Here is a 15,366-nt window from a genome sequence, read left to right as displayed (position 1 = left end):
AAGTCACTTACCTCCCCGAGCTCCCCCGGCGATCTATCTTCTCCAGGCGTCCCCATCTCTATTAGAGGCTGCTGTTGTGATACCTTTGCCTCTGGCCATTGGCCATACGATTTATGATAGAGTAAACTTTCTGTTTAATATTGCTTTAGAAATATGAGAAATCGTAAATATAGTAAAAATTCTGACATCCTGTTATTTCTATATACGATAGGCTAGAGCCGCTCTGAGCTCCAGCTTTACTGCATTCTGGCATATTATTGACCAGAGGAAGTGGAATTGTAGCCCCCGAAACGCGTTGTCTTTTTGTGCAATACATTATTCCTGCTTACACAGGCCTGGGCATTCATTTGTAGGTAAGCTAATCTTACCTCATTCTTTTATTATCGATTTATGATCCACACACATTGCGCGCCTCTCATCCCCTGCCCTGTACCAGTGTTATTTCTATAGTTATTATGGAATAGCAGCAAAACTACTTTTCTATCTACTTTGTATCAAGAAATGCTCAGAAGTTTAACTTTTCAAAACCTGACGGCTCTCAAGGTAGCCACACACGATACAATAAAATGATCTGATTTTACAGCAATTCGATAAATATGATTGGATCTCCCCAAAAAATTGAAAAGTTTTTTTTTCATTTGACTGAAAAATCAGATTGGATTTACTGTATTTTTTCGATCTTTATTGATCCGGAATGCTGGAAATTTTACGTCAATTTTTCTAAAGATTGTACAGTGTGTGTTAGATTGTCAATTTATTAATATACACACCATAGCAAGTTTCCAATCATTTTTATCACGATTGGGGAAAAATTAAACATGTGTGTGGTACAATGGTCATATTTTTAAAATTTTACAATCAGTCAGAAAAATTGATTGCAATTCTTAAATTGAACAGGTATTTAAAAAATTGTATGGTGTATGGCCACCTTTAATCTGTCAGCAGGGCTACTGGTGATGGGGACCAGGAACCCCTCTCTTCACTTGGTGTCTTCCAGCACAGTAACTTACAGGTCAGCAGCTTAATGCAGAGATTTGAAAACGAACAGTGGTTAGAAGCTTCATCAAATGGAAGATACCAAATGAAGGGGTTGAGGGGATCACGGTTCCTGTCAGCAGCCCATGATGATTCATTTAAACGCCTATTGATTGAGCTCCATACATTTCTTAATTCCAAAGAATCAGCTTTAGATGCGCTTACCTCTTCATGTCGACGGTGGTCAGGGTAAAGGGGCAGCCCTTGTGCATCAGGATCATGAAAAGTCGCTGACTGAAGGGACAGTTTCCAATACTCTCTCCATCGTCACTGGCCTGGAATGAAACAAGGCATTATATTGTCAGAATTCGGAATCAAAGGTCTTTTTTAATGTTTTTTTTTTTTTGTGAAACAAACTTTAACATACGAGCCAGTTTTTGACAAGATAACAATGTATGCAGCATACTGAAGTCACGTCAATAATTCTTTCTTCACTCCCTTCTACACTGCATGCGGTTCGATCCAACTTTTGAAGCACAGGCATTTTGCCGGGGTAGTGTGATTAACGTAGTAATCAAAGTGCCCTACACAGAGTGGTGCAATTCGTTTTTTTAACCCAATCGCAAAAGTAGTGCCTGCTGCAGCTTGCCTCTGTTAGCGATTAGGTTAAATGCATGGGAGTGCATGAAAATTGCATAACAATAGAGGCGCTATGCAATTTCCTATGCGATCTCCCATTTGAAGAAACTTTCGTTCCCACTGGTTTTTTTCCATGTCGGGAATCGCAATCACTCCCGCCGATCACATCTGTAATTGTGATGAAACACTCGCTCGAAAACACTTGAAAATGTTCAGTATAGAAAGGGTCCTTCTTGTAAAATAAATAAATAAAGTTAGATACTTCCCAAAGTAGAGGGAAGACTGAATCAACCAGAGGCTTCTCCGATGCCCCTGGTGCCTAGTGCTTCGCACTGGGACCCACTTTGCTCCCGTCTGTGTATGAGCGTGGCCACGCTGTGCTGCAGTGACGTCCCGCACCTGCCACTCGTGCATGGTGGAAAAAGCCATGAACGAACAGCTCCATGCTACTGTGCAGGAGCGAGGCAAGCAGGCAAGATTGACAAGCTGTTGCGGAATATTTCCAAAGGGTCCTAGTGCTGTATTGGGGTAAAGGTAAGTATGTTTTTACACTTTTTTTTGTCAAAGGTACACTTTAAAAAAATTATGATATAATGAATTATTTGTGTAGTACACCTAAGAAATAAAACATTAGGAGCAGAAACATAAGTCTAATATTGTTTCCACTGAGTTAAGAAGCTCCAGTTGTTATCTATGCAAAAGAGCCATTGAGCTCCATGACTTTCAAAGTCACAGAGAGCTCTGTCTACCTGAAGCTTGTTATCTCAAGTGTCTCTAACTGTATTTTTTTTTCCTTCAGAGGACAGTTCGAAAGTTCACTAGCCTGCTCTATAAAATCATTTAGAATGTTGAGTAGCGTGTAAACTGCAAATATTATAGAATGATGCAATGTTTTTAAAAAAAAAAAACCTATATAACTGAAAAAAAATATGAGAATATTTTCTTTGCTACTAATCTTCCAGTAATTATCCTTACTACACAACCAATTCATTATATCATAATTTTTTTTTCCGCTTCAGTGTCTCTTTAAATGCAGCATCCAAACCATTATATACCGAGCCACAGAGTTCTGCAAAGGCCAGGTAGTGAGTAGGGCACATATACCACCGAGTACTAGGCATGTTTGGCACTGGAGAAATATGGTTTGTAGAAATCTGGCACCAGAGAATCCTGGTACCTAGAATTATGGCACCAGAAATTTTTGGCACTTGAAAATTATGACACCAGAGGATTTTGGCACTTTTTTTTTTAAGGTAGGCAAGAAGGGTGGCATCAGAGAATTGTGGCACCTATAAATTCAGCCCCGGAGAATTATGGATCTTAGAATTGTAACTCCATAGAATTTGGGCACCTTGTATTACTGCAGTAGAGAATTCTAGCACCTAAAAATGTGTCTCTAGAGAAGTCTGGCACCTAGAATTATGGCTCTAGAGAATTTGGGCACCTAGAAATTCAGCTCTAGAGAACTCTGCCCACTAGATATTTGGCTGCAGATAACTTAAGCATCTTGTAGCATTTAGAGTAGGGGTGTCAATCTCAATCACGCATTGGTCCAAAATCTAAAACATGTTAGTTATGTTAATTTGATAAAAACAATCGGTTATTCAGAAAAATCAAAAACGTTTTTTATTTGAGCAAGAAATCTGATCGGATGTCCCATTTTTTCCAATATAAGTTGATTGCAACGGAAGTGCTGGATTTTTCTGATTAATATCTATGAAAATTGAATGGTGTAGTAGATTGTCAATTTATTAATGTATACCCAAGCAATTTTTTTCAGTTTTCAATCATTTTTTTTCCTAATTGTGTTAAAATTGATCATTGAGGTATGTGGTACATTCGTCAGATTTTTTTAAATGTTTCAATCAATCAGAAAAATTATTTGGAATTTAATTTTAAAAATTGTATGGTGTGCGCGCGGCCACCATAAGTTTTGGGCCATGTTGTTTATTAACATTTACTGAAATGAAGTGAGAAGTCTAGCACCTAGAAATTCGGGCCTAGAGAAATCTGGCCCCTATAATTTTGTCCCTACAGAATTCTGGTACATATAATTATGGCTCCAGAGAATTCTGGCACATATAATTATGGCTCCAGAGAATTCTGGCACCTAAAAATTGTCCACCAAAGAGTTCTGGCACCTAAAAAATGGGCACCAAAGAATTCTGGCACCTAAAAATTAGGCACCAAAGTATTCTGGCACCTAGAAATTAGGTATCAGAGAATTCTGGCACCTAGAAATTGGGCACCAGAGTATTCTGGCACCTAGAAATTTATCACTAGAGAATTTTTGGCACCTACAAATTGGGCTCCAGAGAATTCTGACACATAGAAATTGGGCACCAGATAATTTTGCAACCTAGAAATTGGGCTCTATAGAATTCTGGCACTTAGAAAATGGGCACCAGGGAATTTTCACACCTAGAAATTGGGCTCCAGAGAACTCTGGCACCTAAAATAGTGCCATGTGGCAAGCAGCACCTAGAGCAGAGGTCCCCAAACTTTTTCGGTCAAGGGCTGGGTCAACATACTTCAGACTGCCAGGGGGCCGGAACATACATAAAATGATGTTGAAAAACATTACATTGAATCTAGGTATTGATTCCTCCCAGTCATTCCTGGAGGAGAACTCCCAGCAGCAGCCAATCAGTCATGCGGCACCCCAAAGAATGTCTTTGTGCACCAGTGAAGCATACTGAGGTGACAACCTGCCATCGCTCGCTGGCTTCTACAGTATGTGGATGGGTGGTATCAGCATTGCTATTCTATATGCGGGCCGCTGATATTCAAGGGTGCAGTGGGCCACATCTATAAGTTATACATTTTGGTTTGGGAGCCAGTAAAAAAACTTCGGGGGGCCGCATTCGGCCCGCGGGCCTTAGTTTGAGGACCACTGACCTAGAGAATTTGGACACCTTGTTTGTTACTGCAAAGAACCTTAAAGTGACTGTAACAAAAATTACAACGTTTTTTTCTACCATCCTACAAGTTCCTAAACCTATTCTAATGTGATCTGGCTTGCTGCAGCCCTTTCTACTATAACCATCTCTGTAATAAATCAATGTATCTTTCCCCTGTCAGACTTGTCGGCCTGTGTCTGGATTAATTCTGGCACTTTTGATTATTGCACCTAAAAATTCAGCACCTGAAAACGCTTCTAACAGAATTTCCTCTCCCCCCCCCCCCCCCCCCGACCTAAAAGTATGGCGCCAGAGGATATGGCACCTAGAATTATGGCACCACAGAAATTTGGCACCTAAGAATTTTGGCACCAGAAAATGTTGGTACCAGAGAACTATGGCATTGGAGAAGTTTGGCACCTTAGACATTCATTAGACTTACCAAGGTGTAGTCTACTAAGGTTTTCAAGAATGAAACATTTCTAGCTGAAATAGCAGTCACTATACACTCCTCTAACAGGTCATCCTGGTCCCACTGCTTCAAAGTAGATATATCTTCTGTTATTTCAAAATACTGTGTATGTGCTGGAGAAGGTATACTTACCGTACATTCCGTGACGTGCACATAGCTTTTTGCAGCCACGGAACACCGATACGTAACATTGCACCAGTGCCACAATCATCTGCACCATTTCTACATCCACAAACCATTTCTATAACACATACGGAAAGTTTGCAAAGGATGTAGTGTCCTGTGAGGAGAACCTGTATCCCAACACTTGTGTAGAATTGATATTACAGTGTGCTCTAGTGGAGAACTGACTACCGACAGATAATTCTTATTCTTTGTTGATGGACAACACAGTGTGAATGACATATCAATGCAGTATTGTCTTCCAGAGATTACTGAGGTGAGCCGGAGACAGCTGTCGTGCTGACAGGAAGGGATCCCGTCGGTAACAGGTTTATCGGGTCTTGCAGCTGACCCCATCTGCTGTGAGAAGTGAAGTGGCAGGCAGTCTTCTGGGTGCGACCGATCGGTGTGAACCTGTGCAGAGCTTGTGTATGTTCCAGCTGTCGGGTTAACAATTACACACTGTGTACTACCCTTGGGATTTTTGGCATTCCACCGGGCACCACTCATTCCATTCTGGTGAGGAAAAAATGTTCAGGAGGAAGTATATAGAAACTGTGACACACCCACAGAGACCAGTGATCTTATTTGGATTGTGTCACTCAAAAGAAATCTGTCGTTTAGGGTTAGCAAGAGCCACACACCTGAATTGTGATGAAAAAGTGGACTTTTAATTACCTGGGGCTTCTTCTAACCCCCCTTGTAGTCTTTGAAGCCTGTCAGTGTCTTTGGGGGTCACCTCCATTGTGCTGCTGTCCCTGGCAGAAAACCCCCCAGGTGACTGGACTCCCAGTGAATGAAGTGCAATTGAATGAGGCGCGTGGACCACACATGCACAGTAGCCCACCCCCACGACTATGCTGGGTCGGAGTTTTTTTCTGAGGGGGACTGTGGCACAACAGAGGGATGAAGACACTAACAGGCCTACAAAACTACGTGAGGCTAAAAGAAGCCCCAGGTGAGTGAAAGTCCACTTTTTTGTCACCGTTCTGTACTTTCAAGAAAACCTGAGACAAAGTACTGTATTTTTTTGAATTATAAGACTCACTTTTTCTCCTCCAAAAGTGGGGAAATAAAGTCATCACGTGTTATAGTCCAAATGCAGGGAGTTCCTAACTTGGGAACGCCTGCCAATACGATCCTCCAACCCGCCGCAATGTCAAGGCCTTGCTGTACTGTACCCATGCAGAGGAGGACACAGGGAACAAACAGAGGATACGGGGACACAAAGGAGCATAGAGGAGGACACAAAGGGGCATAGAGGAGGACACAAGGGGGGCACAAAGGGGCATAGAGGAGGACACAAGGGGGACACAAAAGAGCATAGAGGAGGACACAAAGGGGCATAGAGGAGGACACAAGGGGGACACAAAGGGGCATAGAGGAGGACACAAGGAAAACAGAGGCGGACACAGGAGGACACAAGGGTAACAGAGGAGGACACAGGGAGACACAAGAGGTACAAGGGGGCATGAGGTACAAAGGGGGCCTAATCCACAAGATGCCCCTTTACCATGGATACACCAGGTTTAGTATATATATATTTTTTCCCCTGGTTTTTGTCCTCTAAACCTAGGTGCGTCTTATGGTCAGGAGCATCTTATAGTCTGAAAAATACGGTATATAGAAGAATTTATGCATACCAGGGGCTTCCTCACCGTCCTCCCGGGCGCCTCAATTCGTCTGCAATCCTTCCTGTAAGCAAGGCTTCAGTCACGTCTGTCTTGTGCATGCGTGGCCATCGACACAACTAAAGTCTTTGTAACCGGAAGGATTGCGGGTGAACGGAGCAGACTGGGAGGTCGGTGAGGGAGCCTAGTGGCATTTCTCTCAAATGCTTTTCTGCCAGCAAGCAGAAAAGCATTTGGCAACTTATATGAACAAAACACAAGACAACCGAACAAAAAAAAGATTTGCCATTAGTCGGCGGAAAAGTACCTGAGGCCAAAAGAACAGATTTATACTTACCTGAGCTTCCTCCACCCCCAGTAGTTAATGGACTACTGTAGAGGGGTGGGGGAAAAAGAGTTGAACCCACCTGTGGCTTCTAATGGTCCCCCGCAGACATCCTGTGCCCGCGCAGCCACTCACCGATTCTCCGGTCCCCACCTCTGGTTCACTTCTGGAATTTCGACTTTAAAGCTGAAAAACCACTGCGCCTGCACAGCCGTGTCCTCGCTCCCGCCGACATCACAAGGAGCGTACTGCGCAGTCACAGACCGTACTGGGCCTGCGCAATACACTCCTGGTGATCAGCGGGAGAGAGGGCGTGGCCACGTAGTAGCAGTGGTTTTCCAACTGGAAATTCCAGAAGTGAACTGGAGGCCCCCGGAGCATTGGTGAGTGGTTGCGCGGACACAGGACGTCTGCGGGGGACCATTAGAGGCCCCAGCTAAGTTCCACTCTTTTTCCCCCTACCTCCCCTACAGTAGTGACAGTAGGAGAATGGATGGGACTGTATGGACAACAAGGGAGTCCACGGACTACAGGGGGTTGGGGGAAGCTCCAGGTAAGTATAAATCTTTTTGTTTTATTTGTCTCAGGTGTAATTGAAGTGATCGCTCGTCTCTCAACAATTGTCGAGTGTTGCTTTATCCGCGGTTGATGTTCCAGCCAGGGGAGAGGAATCCAGGGCCCATGTCATCAGGGAGTGTCACTCGGATGAGTCATTTAATTAAAGGCGTCATTTTTAATGAGTGTCACCACACCCAGCTGTGGCAGCCGCAGATTGCGATGCCAGCCAGAAGCGAGCTTCTATGCCGTAATGCGGCGTTTCATTGCCAAATACCTGGCTGATCACTTGTATGATGTGTGTACCAGTACATGCTATATAACTGTCCGAGCCTTCACATTAACCTGATTATAAACTGTTTGCATAAATAGCTGTACACATCTGCTGCATAGTTCAGCTAGTACATTCTACACCCTATATTTAAAGAGGCAATGTAGTGACATAGAGTAGAATGCAGTCAATTATTCAGGATATCCATTTTTACAGTAAATTTCCTGGTTTCAGCATCAGAAGCACTTCCTATATCTATGTATTGCTGTATATTGGTATGTAGGTCCGCTCTCCCAGTGATGTTTAGCCTAGTCTGATGAGCTATGTGGAACGCTCTTCCCAGAGCATTCTGGGAGACCGGGTATGTTTTCTACTGGCTTCGGAACTCCCAGTAAACGAAGATTCCACAGAGCTGCACCTGACAGGACTAAAGATGTGGTCACCTGTGATGAATTTCAGAATATAAATCTGGGAGAGGAAATTGTTTACAATGGGAAAATGTTTATAAATGAATATTGCCCCCCCCCCCCCCCCCCAAAAAAAAAAATTAAGCAAATTCATTATGTTATTTTAGTTTGTATACAGGTAGTTAGCTAGGCATTAGTGTATAGCCAGGTGTCCCCTCGCATAGTCAGCAGCCTTTACTCACCTTCCTGGGGCCTGCAATGAACAGCTCTAGCCTCCCTCCACTTTGGCCGGCATCCCTGCTCGCATTGACTCTAAGTTCCGGGTCGCGGCTTGATGATGTCATCAAGCCGGGACCTAACACTTAAGCCAGAGCGAGTAGAGATGCCGGGCAGAGCGGACGCATGCGATGATCGCCGGAGGAATGTCAGGAAGGTGAGTCCCGTCTTCTCCTTCCCCTCCTACTGCTGCTGCACAATAGTGATCACTACTATCGTCCGGCGATCATAGTGATCATGTGATCAGGAGCCAATCACTGCTCCTGATCACTGAGGGGAGATGTCAGCTGTCATATGACAGCTTAATCTCCCCTCTCGGGTGCGCATGATCGCGTCGGGAGCGGAAGCAGCAGGTGGCGTAAATCCTACGCCGTATCACTATTAGGCAGCCACAAGTGCGGCGTAGGATTTACCATCAGCAGTCCCCAGGAGGTTAAGTAAATTATAATATAATATGTGCAAATGTCTCAAACTTTGTTTATTCAAACTTTTTTTTTTTAAAGATTATTTATTCAAACTTTAAAAGTCACAGATTTGTTTTCAGTTCAATTCACGTAAAAAGTGTGAGGGCCAGGTGATAAACGATGTGCAGATATATGGAAGCAGTTTTATATAGATCAGCTGATTACCATATGTATACTAAAAAGTCACAATCAGGCATGGTCGGAATAGCCGATTTCCGTTTCCGGCACAATTCCGCATTCCGACATATAGAAATTCCGTTACCGTTCCATTCCGACGGTATACCGGGTCAGTTCCGCGGAATTCCGATTTACACGGAATTCCGTCGGAAAAATTTTAAAAACTCTCTCTCTTATGCTACCGGCAGCTTTAGCATGTAGTGTGGGTCATGGTCTAGAGGGTAAGACAGATACCTACTACACACTAGGTTCTGGGTTCAAATCCCAGCTATGGTATATAAGCTGTTTTGAAAATCTGCAATTCCCTACTGCGATGGATGGATGGATGGAGGAGGAGGAGGAGGAAGGGAGAGATTTTTTTATGTCATTCCGGAAAATTCCGTCGGAATTATAAAATTTCCGCGGAATTCCGTTTGAAAGGTATAGGAATTCCGATTTGACTACCGGAATCGGTATTGACCTAATTCCGGCCGGAATCACGGAATTTATAATTCCGCGGAATTTTCCGAGCATCCCTAGTCACAATCCGATTAATAGTAGAGATAACTGGCAGCATTTCCCTATCGTGTCATTCCCGTTGTGTTGGAAATGACCAGGGCCAGATTTCTGGAAAGGCCACAGAGGCCCGGGTCTTGGGCGGCTGCAGCCTAAGGAGGCACCTGGGCATGGAAGAGGGGCTGCTACATATGAAAAAGGAAGCTGAAAATGGTGAGGAAAACATGAAAAGGGGAATCTTATGGTCAAGAGAGCTGTTCATAGAGCCACAACAACGTTGCGGCCCGCAATAGCGCTCATTGCAGTGAGGAATGCGGAGGCAGCTACGCGTGGCCAGTCGTGTCGGGCCTGTCGGCAAAAACGAAACTAGCTGGCAACGGGGGAGTGGACCAGAGGATTAGTGAGTCGCTGCGAGGGCACAGGACAGCTGCAGGGGGCTGGTAGAAGCCCCAGGTGAGTAAAACTCATTTTTTTTCTGGCTTAAGTGTCCCTTAAAGGGACACTTAAGTCAAACAAAAAAAATGAGTTTTACTCACCTAGGGCTTCCAATAGCCCCCTGCAGCTGTCCGGTGCCCTCGCCGTCTCCCTCCGATCCTCCTGGCCCCGCCGGCAGCCACTTCCTGTTTCGGTGACAGGAGCTGACAGGCTGGGGACGCAAGTGATTCTTCGCGTTCCCAGCCACAATTGCGCCCTCTATGCTGCTATATGGTATATGACATATGCTATAGCAGCATAGATGGCGCTATTGTGGCCAGGAATGCGAAGAATCACTCGCGTCCCCAGCCTGTCAGCTCCTGTCACCAAAACAGGAAGTGGCTGCCGGCGGGGCCAGGAGGATCGGAGGGAGACGGAGTGGGCACCGGACAGCTGCAGGGGGCTATTGGAAGCCCCAGGTGAGTAAAACTCATTTTTTTTGTTTGACTTAAGTGTCCCTTTAAGGAGAAAATGACATATTGCTCTTGGTCACGTTAGATTTGCAAAATTCCTTTACTTTTATACCTCACACAGAAGGAATGACAAGTATTGAGAAGTGTCTGATTGCTATTTCCTTATCTCACCATTTGTGTATTTTTTTCTTTTAGAAACAGTGCCAAGATATTTATTTTTAGGATGACTTTTATAGGTAAAGACAAGGAATGAGTACGACCTCCCCAGTAGCTCTACTTTTTTTTTTTTTTTACAAATTTGCTTTTGGTTGATCACGCACATAGGATGCTCATTGACAATCTGGTGTACAGCCGTCTAATTGATGGCCACTGGTTGTTACCAATTTGTGGATGGCAACCTGGTCCTGTGGGGTGGGAGTTCAGAAACACTGTTGCTACAGATGGTGCAACCGGTCCTGATAATGTACCCACCATTTAGATGTTACTATTGCCATAAAGAATGGACCACAGATCTGTTCACCAAACCTTTGGATCAGATCGCAAATCACTTGTTTAGAGTTGATGATGAGAGTTTTGATGATTGTAATGAGATATTGATGGGACTATACCGGAGAACACCCAGGATTTCACCTACAGATCAGGCCTATGAGAAAACAACAGGGAACTAAACTCTGGGGCCAACGATTATTGAGCAATCCCTGAGGATGGCGGATTTGCCGAAACCGGTCGGTATGAATTAGTGAGTGGGCATCTCCAGGTTTTCACTTACCTCTTAGCACAATCAGTGCATTAAGGCTTGCTTATGTTGATTGGGTCCCTGTTGTTCAGGACCCACGAGTGTCTGTTTTGTTTTCCTGGACCAAACATGGCGGCATACATATGGGTATTAGCTCCGCCCCCCAACCCCGATAGGACAGCTCATCTATAAGTTTTAGGCTCCCACCCCCTCCAGCCATTCTTTTTTCTGTCCTCGAATGGACAGTTTCGTCTATTTGTTTGTGCTAATGTTTTTTCTTTTTTCATAGGTATTTTGTTCCCCTCTTTCCCCTTAGGGATTTACCTGTGCGGGTTCAGCCTCTCCCGCCGAGTTGGAGCGTCTCTAGCCCTTAAACAGGGCGAACGGCGGCTCCTTGGTGCATTGCAGCCTTCTGCTGCTGTGGTGGCTGCCCCGAGGCAAGATGGCGCCGCCGGACCCCTCCGCATTGTATCCCTGCGCAGTACAGCGCTGGAAGTCTCGCGAGAGGCGAGATTTCGCGCTGGCAAGCCCTGATTGGCTGTAGGGTGTGTTTTAACTCTCCAGGAAGTGCCAGAGCGGTGGATGCACGCTGATGCCGGCGTGATAGCGGTGGGTGGCGTGTTTCTGCGCTGGTACCGCGCTGTCTGCCTGGATTTGCTCGAGAGAGTCGATTCTACTATTCCCTATCTGGTCTGCTGGAGCAGGTATGCAATTTTTATCATTTGGGCAATGTTATTAACTTGTCAGGATGTTCGCACATGACTGTAATAGCGCTATCTGTCTTTCTCTTAAATAGAGAAATGGATGTTATTGAGCATGAGGAGGAGGTGGTCCCTGGCAGGTAACAGGCTGCTAAATGCAGCCTTTTCTGTTTGTATGCACCGGGTGTGAATTGTACATAGTATCCCTTGCACAGGTCCTAAGGGAAGTAAAAAGAGTGCAGATTATCCCCATTTATAAATTTTATGGCGGATGTGTTGGTGGAACATAAAATTTTTTATGTCTCCACAGTTCGGGGGAAGGAGGAAGTGGACAGGCGGTCCCTAAGGAGCGTCTTTCCTCAGCTGCGAGACAGAAGTCCCGTCCTCAATCAAGAGAACGAAGCAGAAGTCGTCGCTCTCGTGACAAGAGGAGGTCTTCAAGGGACTATAGATCCAGGTCCCGAAGTAGGAGACATTACAGGGAATCTTCCAGGGTTCCCGTGATAGGAGAAGGAGGCGATCATCTGAGCGCTACTCTCCACAGAGACACTATCATGAAAGGGATAGGTCCCCTAAGAGGGCGAGAAAAGATTGGGACATTTCTCCTAGATCTGATCGTTTAGAACCCTTTCAAAGACCAGTTCAGGACTTATGTTGGTCGTGCACTCAGCCGGCAATGCCGGGCAAGAGAATGTGTGAAACCTGTTTTGCGGAGCTAGGCAGAGAAAGAGACACGGATAACCAGCAGGTGCTAGCCTTTATCCAGCAGGCAGTAAAGGAGACTTTCCAGAATATGGCACCTCCTCAGGGTTTGACGGCGGCTGCTCCGCAGGCCTTGCTAGAGGAGGACTCCGCTCAGGGAGAAGTTTCGGCTGCAGGCTTTAGTTTCTCATTAGTACCTGCGTTCCTCCAGGCTATTAGGTCAGCAATTGACTGGCAGGATGAGGAGGGTTCGGTTCCAGAGCCGGACAAGTACTATCCGCATTTAGACCAGCAACCGCAAGTTTTCCCATTCATGAAGATTATAAAGGAAGTTATTCTTAAGGAATGGAATAAGGTGGAACAGAAGCCTTCCATGAATAACAGGTTATCGAAGCTCTACCCGCTAAGTCAGGAGGATTGCAAGCTGCTAGACTCAGCCCCTGCTGTGGATGCGTCAGTAATGAGACTTACAAAGCATGTTACTTTACCCATGGAGAATGCTATAGCGTTTAAGGACCCCTCAGAGAGAAAAATCGATACCGATATCAAGAGGGCCTTTCTAAATGCAGGGGCAGCATGTAAGCCAGCGATTGCCTTAACCTCATTAGCAAAAGCATCTCGTGTCTGGGTTGACAACATTGAGGCGGCCGTGAATTCAGGGGCAGATAAGGAAGAGATCATAAGAGCCCTGGATGAGTTAAAGCTAACAGGGGACTTCATGGGTGAAGCTGCAATTGACATAATTAGACTGGCGGCAAGATCCATGTTATGTAGTGTAACGGCAAGAAGAGCTTTGTGGTTAAAGCCTTGGTCGGCCGACCAGTCCTCAAAAGCTAACTGGTGCAAGATTCCATACGATGGAGCGCATTTATTCGGGCCCCAGATGGACAATGCGATCTCGAAGGTTACAGGAGGAAAGTCGGGGTTGATCCCGCAGGACAGGAAACAGAGATCCTCCAGACAGCAAGCTCCCAGGAGGAGCTTTAATACTAGATATCAGCAGGCAAGATCGTATAGACCAGGAAGACAGTTTGATAGAAACTGGAAAGGGACCCAGTCCTCCTTCGGCAGGGGGATGAAGTCCAGAGGTCCGTCCGATGTACAACAGCCTCAGAAGCGCTTTTGATGGGGCGTCCACTCAAGATTGCCAAGTAGGGGCCAGATTGCGCCTCTTTTGGGAATCTTGGGTGGGAATAGTCGAAGATTCATGGGTGCTGAGTACCCTGAAGATGGGACACTCTTGGAAATTCAAGAGGAGACCCCCATGCTTCAAGTTCATGCCAACAAAGATCCCACAAGACAAGGAAATGAAGTTGGCCCTGGCAGAGTATGTACAAACTTTACTGGCTCAGGAGGCGATTATTCCACTTCCACGCAAAGATTGCCAATCAGGAATCTTTTCTCCTCTGTTCTTGGTAAGAAAGTCATCGGGAGGTTGGAGACCGGTCCTCGACCTGAAATACTTGAACAGGCATATCGAGGTGAGACACTTCAAGATGGAATCTCTGCAATCCATCATCCCGATGATAAGTATAGGAGACTGGATGACAACGGTGGACCTGGCAGACGCTTATCTGCATATTCCCATAAATCACAATTTTCAAAGGTTCCTCAGATTTGCGGTAGAAGGGAAAGGTTACCAGTTTCAGTGTCTGCCATTCGGACTATCAACTGCTCCGAGAACATTCACCAAAGTTCTTCTGCCGGTCATTGCGTATCTGAGACTCCAGGGTCTGAGGATATTCCATTACCTGGACGACATTCTGCTGCTCCACCAAGATCGGAAGCAATTGATTCAACACCAGTCCACCCTCCTTCAGCTACTGAAACGCCTAGGTTGGCTAGTCAATCTCAAAAAGAGCCAGTTGGTGCCATCACAGGACTTGGTGTTTTTGGGGGCGAGGTTCCGTACGGTGCAGAATCAAGTTTGCCTCCCCGAACAGAAGATTACAGCAATTCAGTGGAAGGTGCAGAGGGCCTTCAGAAGTCAGTCCCTGTCGGCCAGAGAGTGTTTGAGCCTACTGGGGACATTCTCATCCTGTATTCCAATGGTCAAATGGGCCCACTGGGCGCTCAGGAAGCTGCAGGTATTCTTTCTGCATCGATGGAACAAAAGGACCATGCTTCAAAGGTTTCATCTCCCTTTTCTTGTGAGAGACTCCCTTCTGTGGTGGGCCACAGAACAGAACTTGAGGAACTGCCGGCAGATTCAGATGGATATTCCGGTAGTCATCACCACAGACGCCAGTGTGAGAGGTTGGGGTGCCCACTGCAATGGGATCCGAATGCAGGAGAAGTGGAAGACAGTACAAAAGGGGGTACCGTCAAATCTCCTCGAACTGAATGCAGTCTTTTTGGCCTTGAAGGCTTTTCGCCACCTGATTTATGGGAAATCGGTCTTGTTGAGAATAGACAACATCACGGCAGTAGCATATGTCAGAAGACAAGGAGGGACAAGGAGTCAGGCATTGCTCCAAATAGCTGCTCTGATAATGAATTGGGCTATGAAAAATCTGACGGACCTCACGGCAGCATATCTTCCGGGGGAGAAGAATGTCTTGGCCGATCAGCTGAGCAGGAGGTTCGCGAGC

At 45.6% G+C, this 15,366-nt stretch overlaps 1 protein-coding gene across 2 annotated transcripts in view; it reads right to left on the bottom strand.

Annotated features, from left to right (window-relative positions):
• Positions 1-15,366, bottom strand: part of CLIC3 (chloride intracellular channel 3) — a 79,809-nt gene that overhangs the window by 15,132 nt on the left and 49,311 nt on the right. For both annotated transcript variants that reach the window (XM_068248776.1, XM_068248777.1), the window contains one exon: positions 1,201-1,310. In XM_068248776.1, the coding sequence (XP_068104877.1) occupies positions 1,201-1,310 (110 nt within the window). The remainder of the gene's footprint in view (positions 1-1,200; positions 1,311-15,366) is intronic.

Source organism: Hyperolius riggenbachi, chromosome 8 (genome assembly GCF_040937935.1).
Source record: "Hyperolius riggenbachi isolate aHypRig1 chromosome 8, aHypRig1.pri, whole genome shotgun sequence".
Classification (NCBI taxonomy): Eukaryota; Metazoa; Chordata; class Amphibia; order Anura; family Hyperoliidae; genus Hyperolius; species Hyperolius riggenbachi.
The sequence above is the reverse complement of the archived record's forward strand: the minus strand, read 5'-3'. Positions and strand labels throughout refer to the sequence as shown.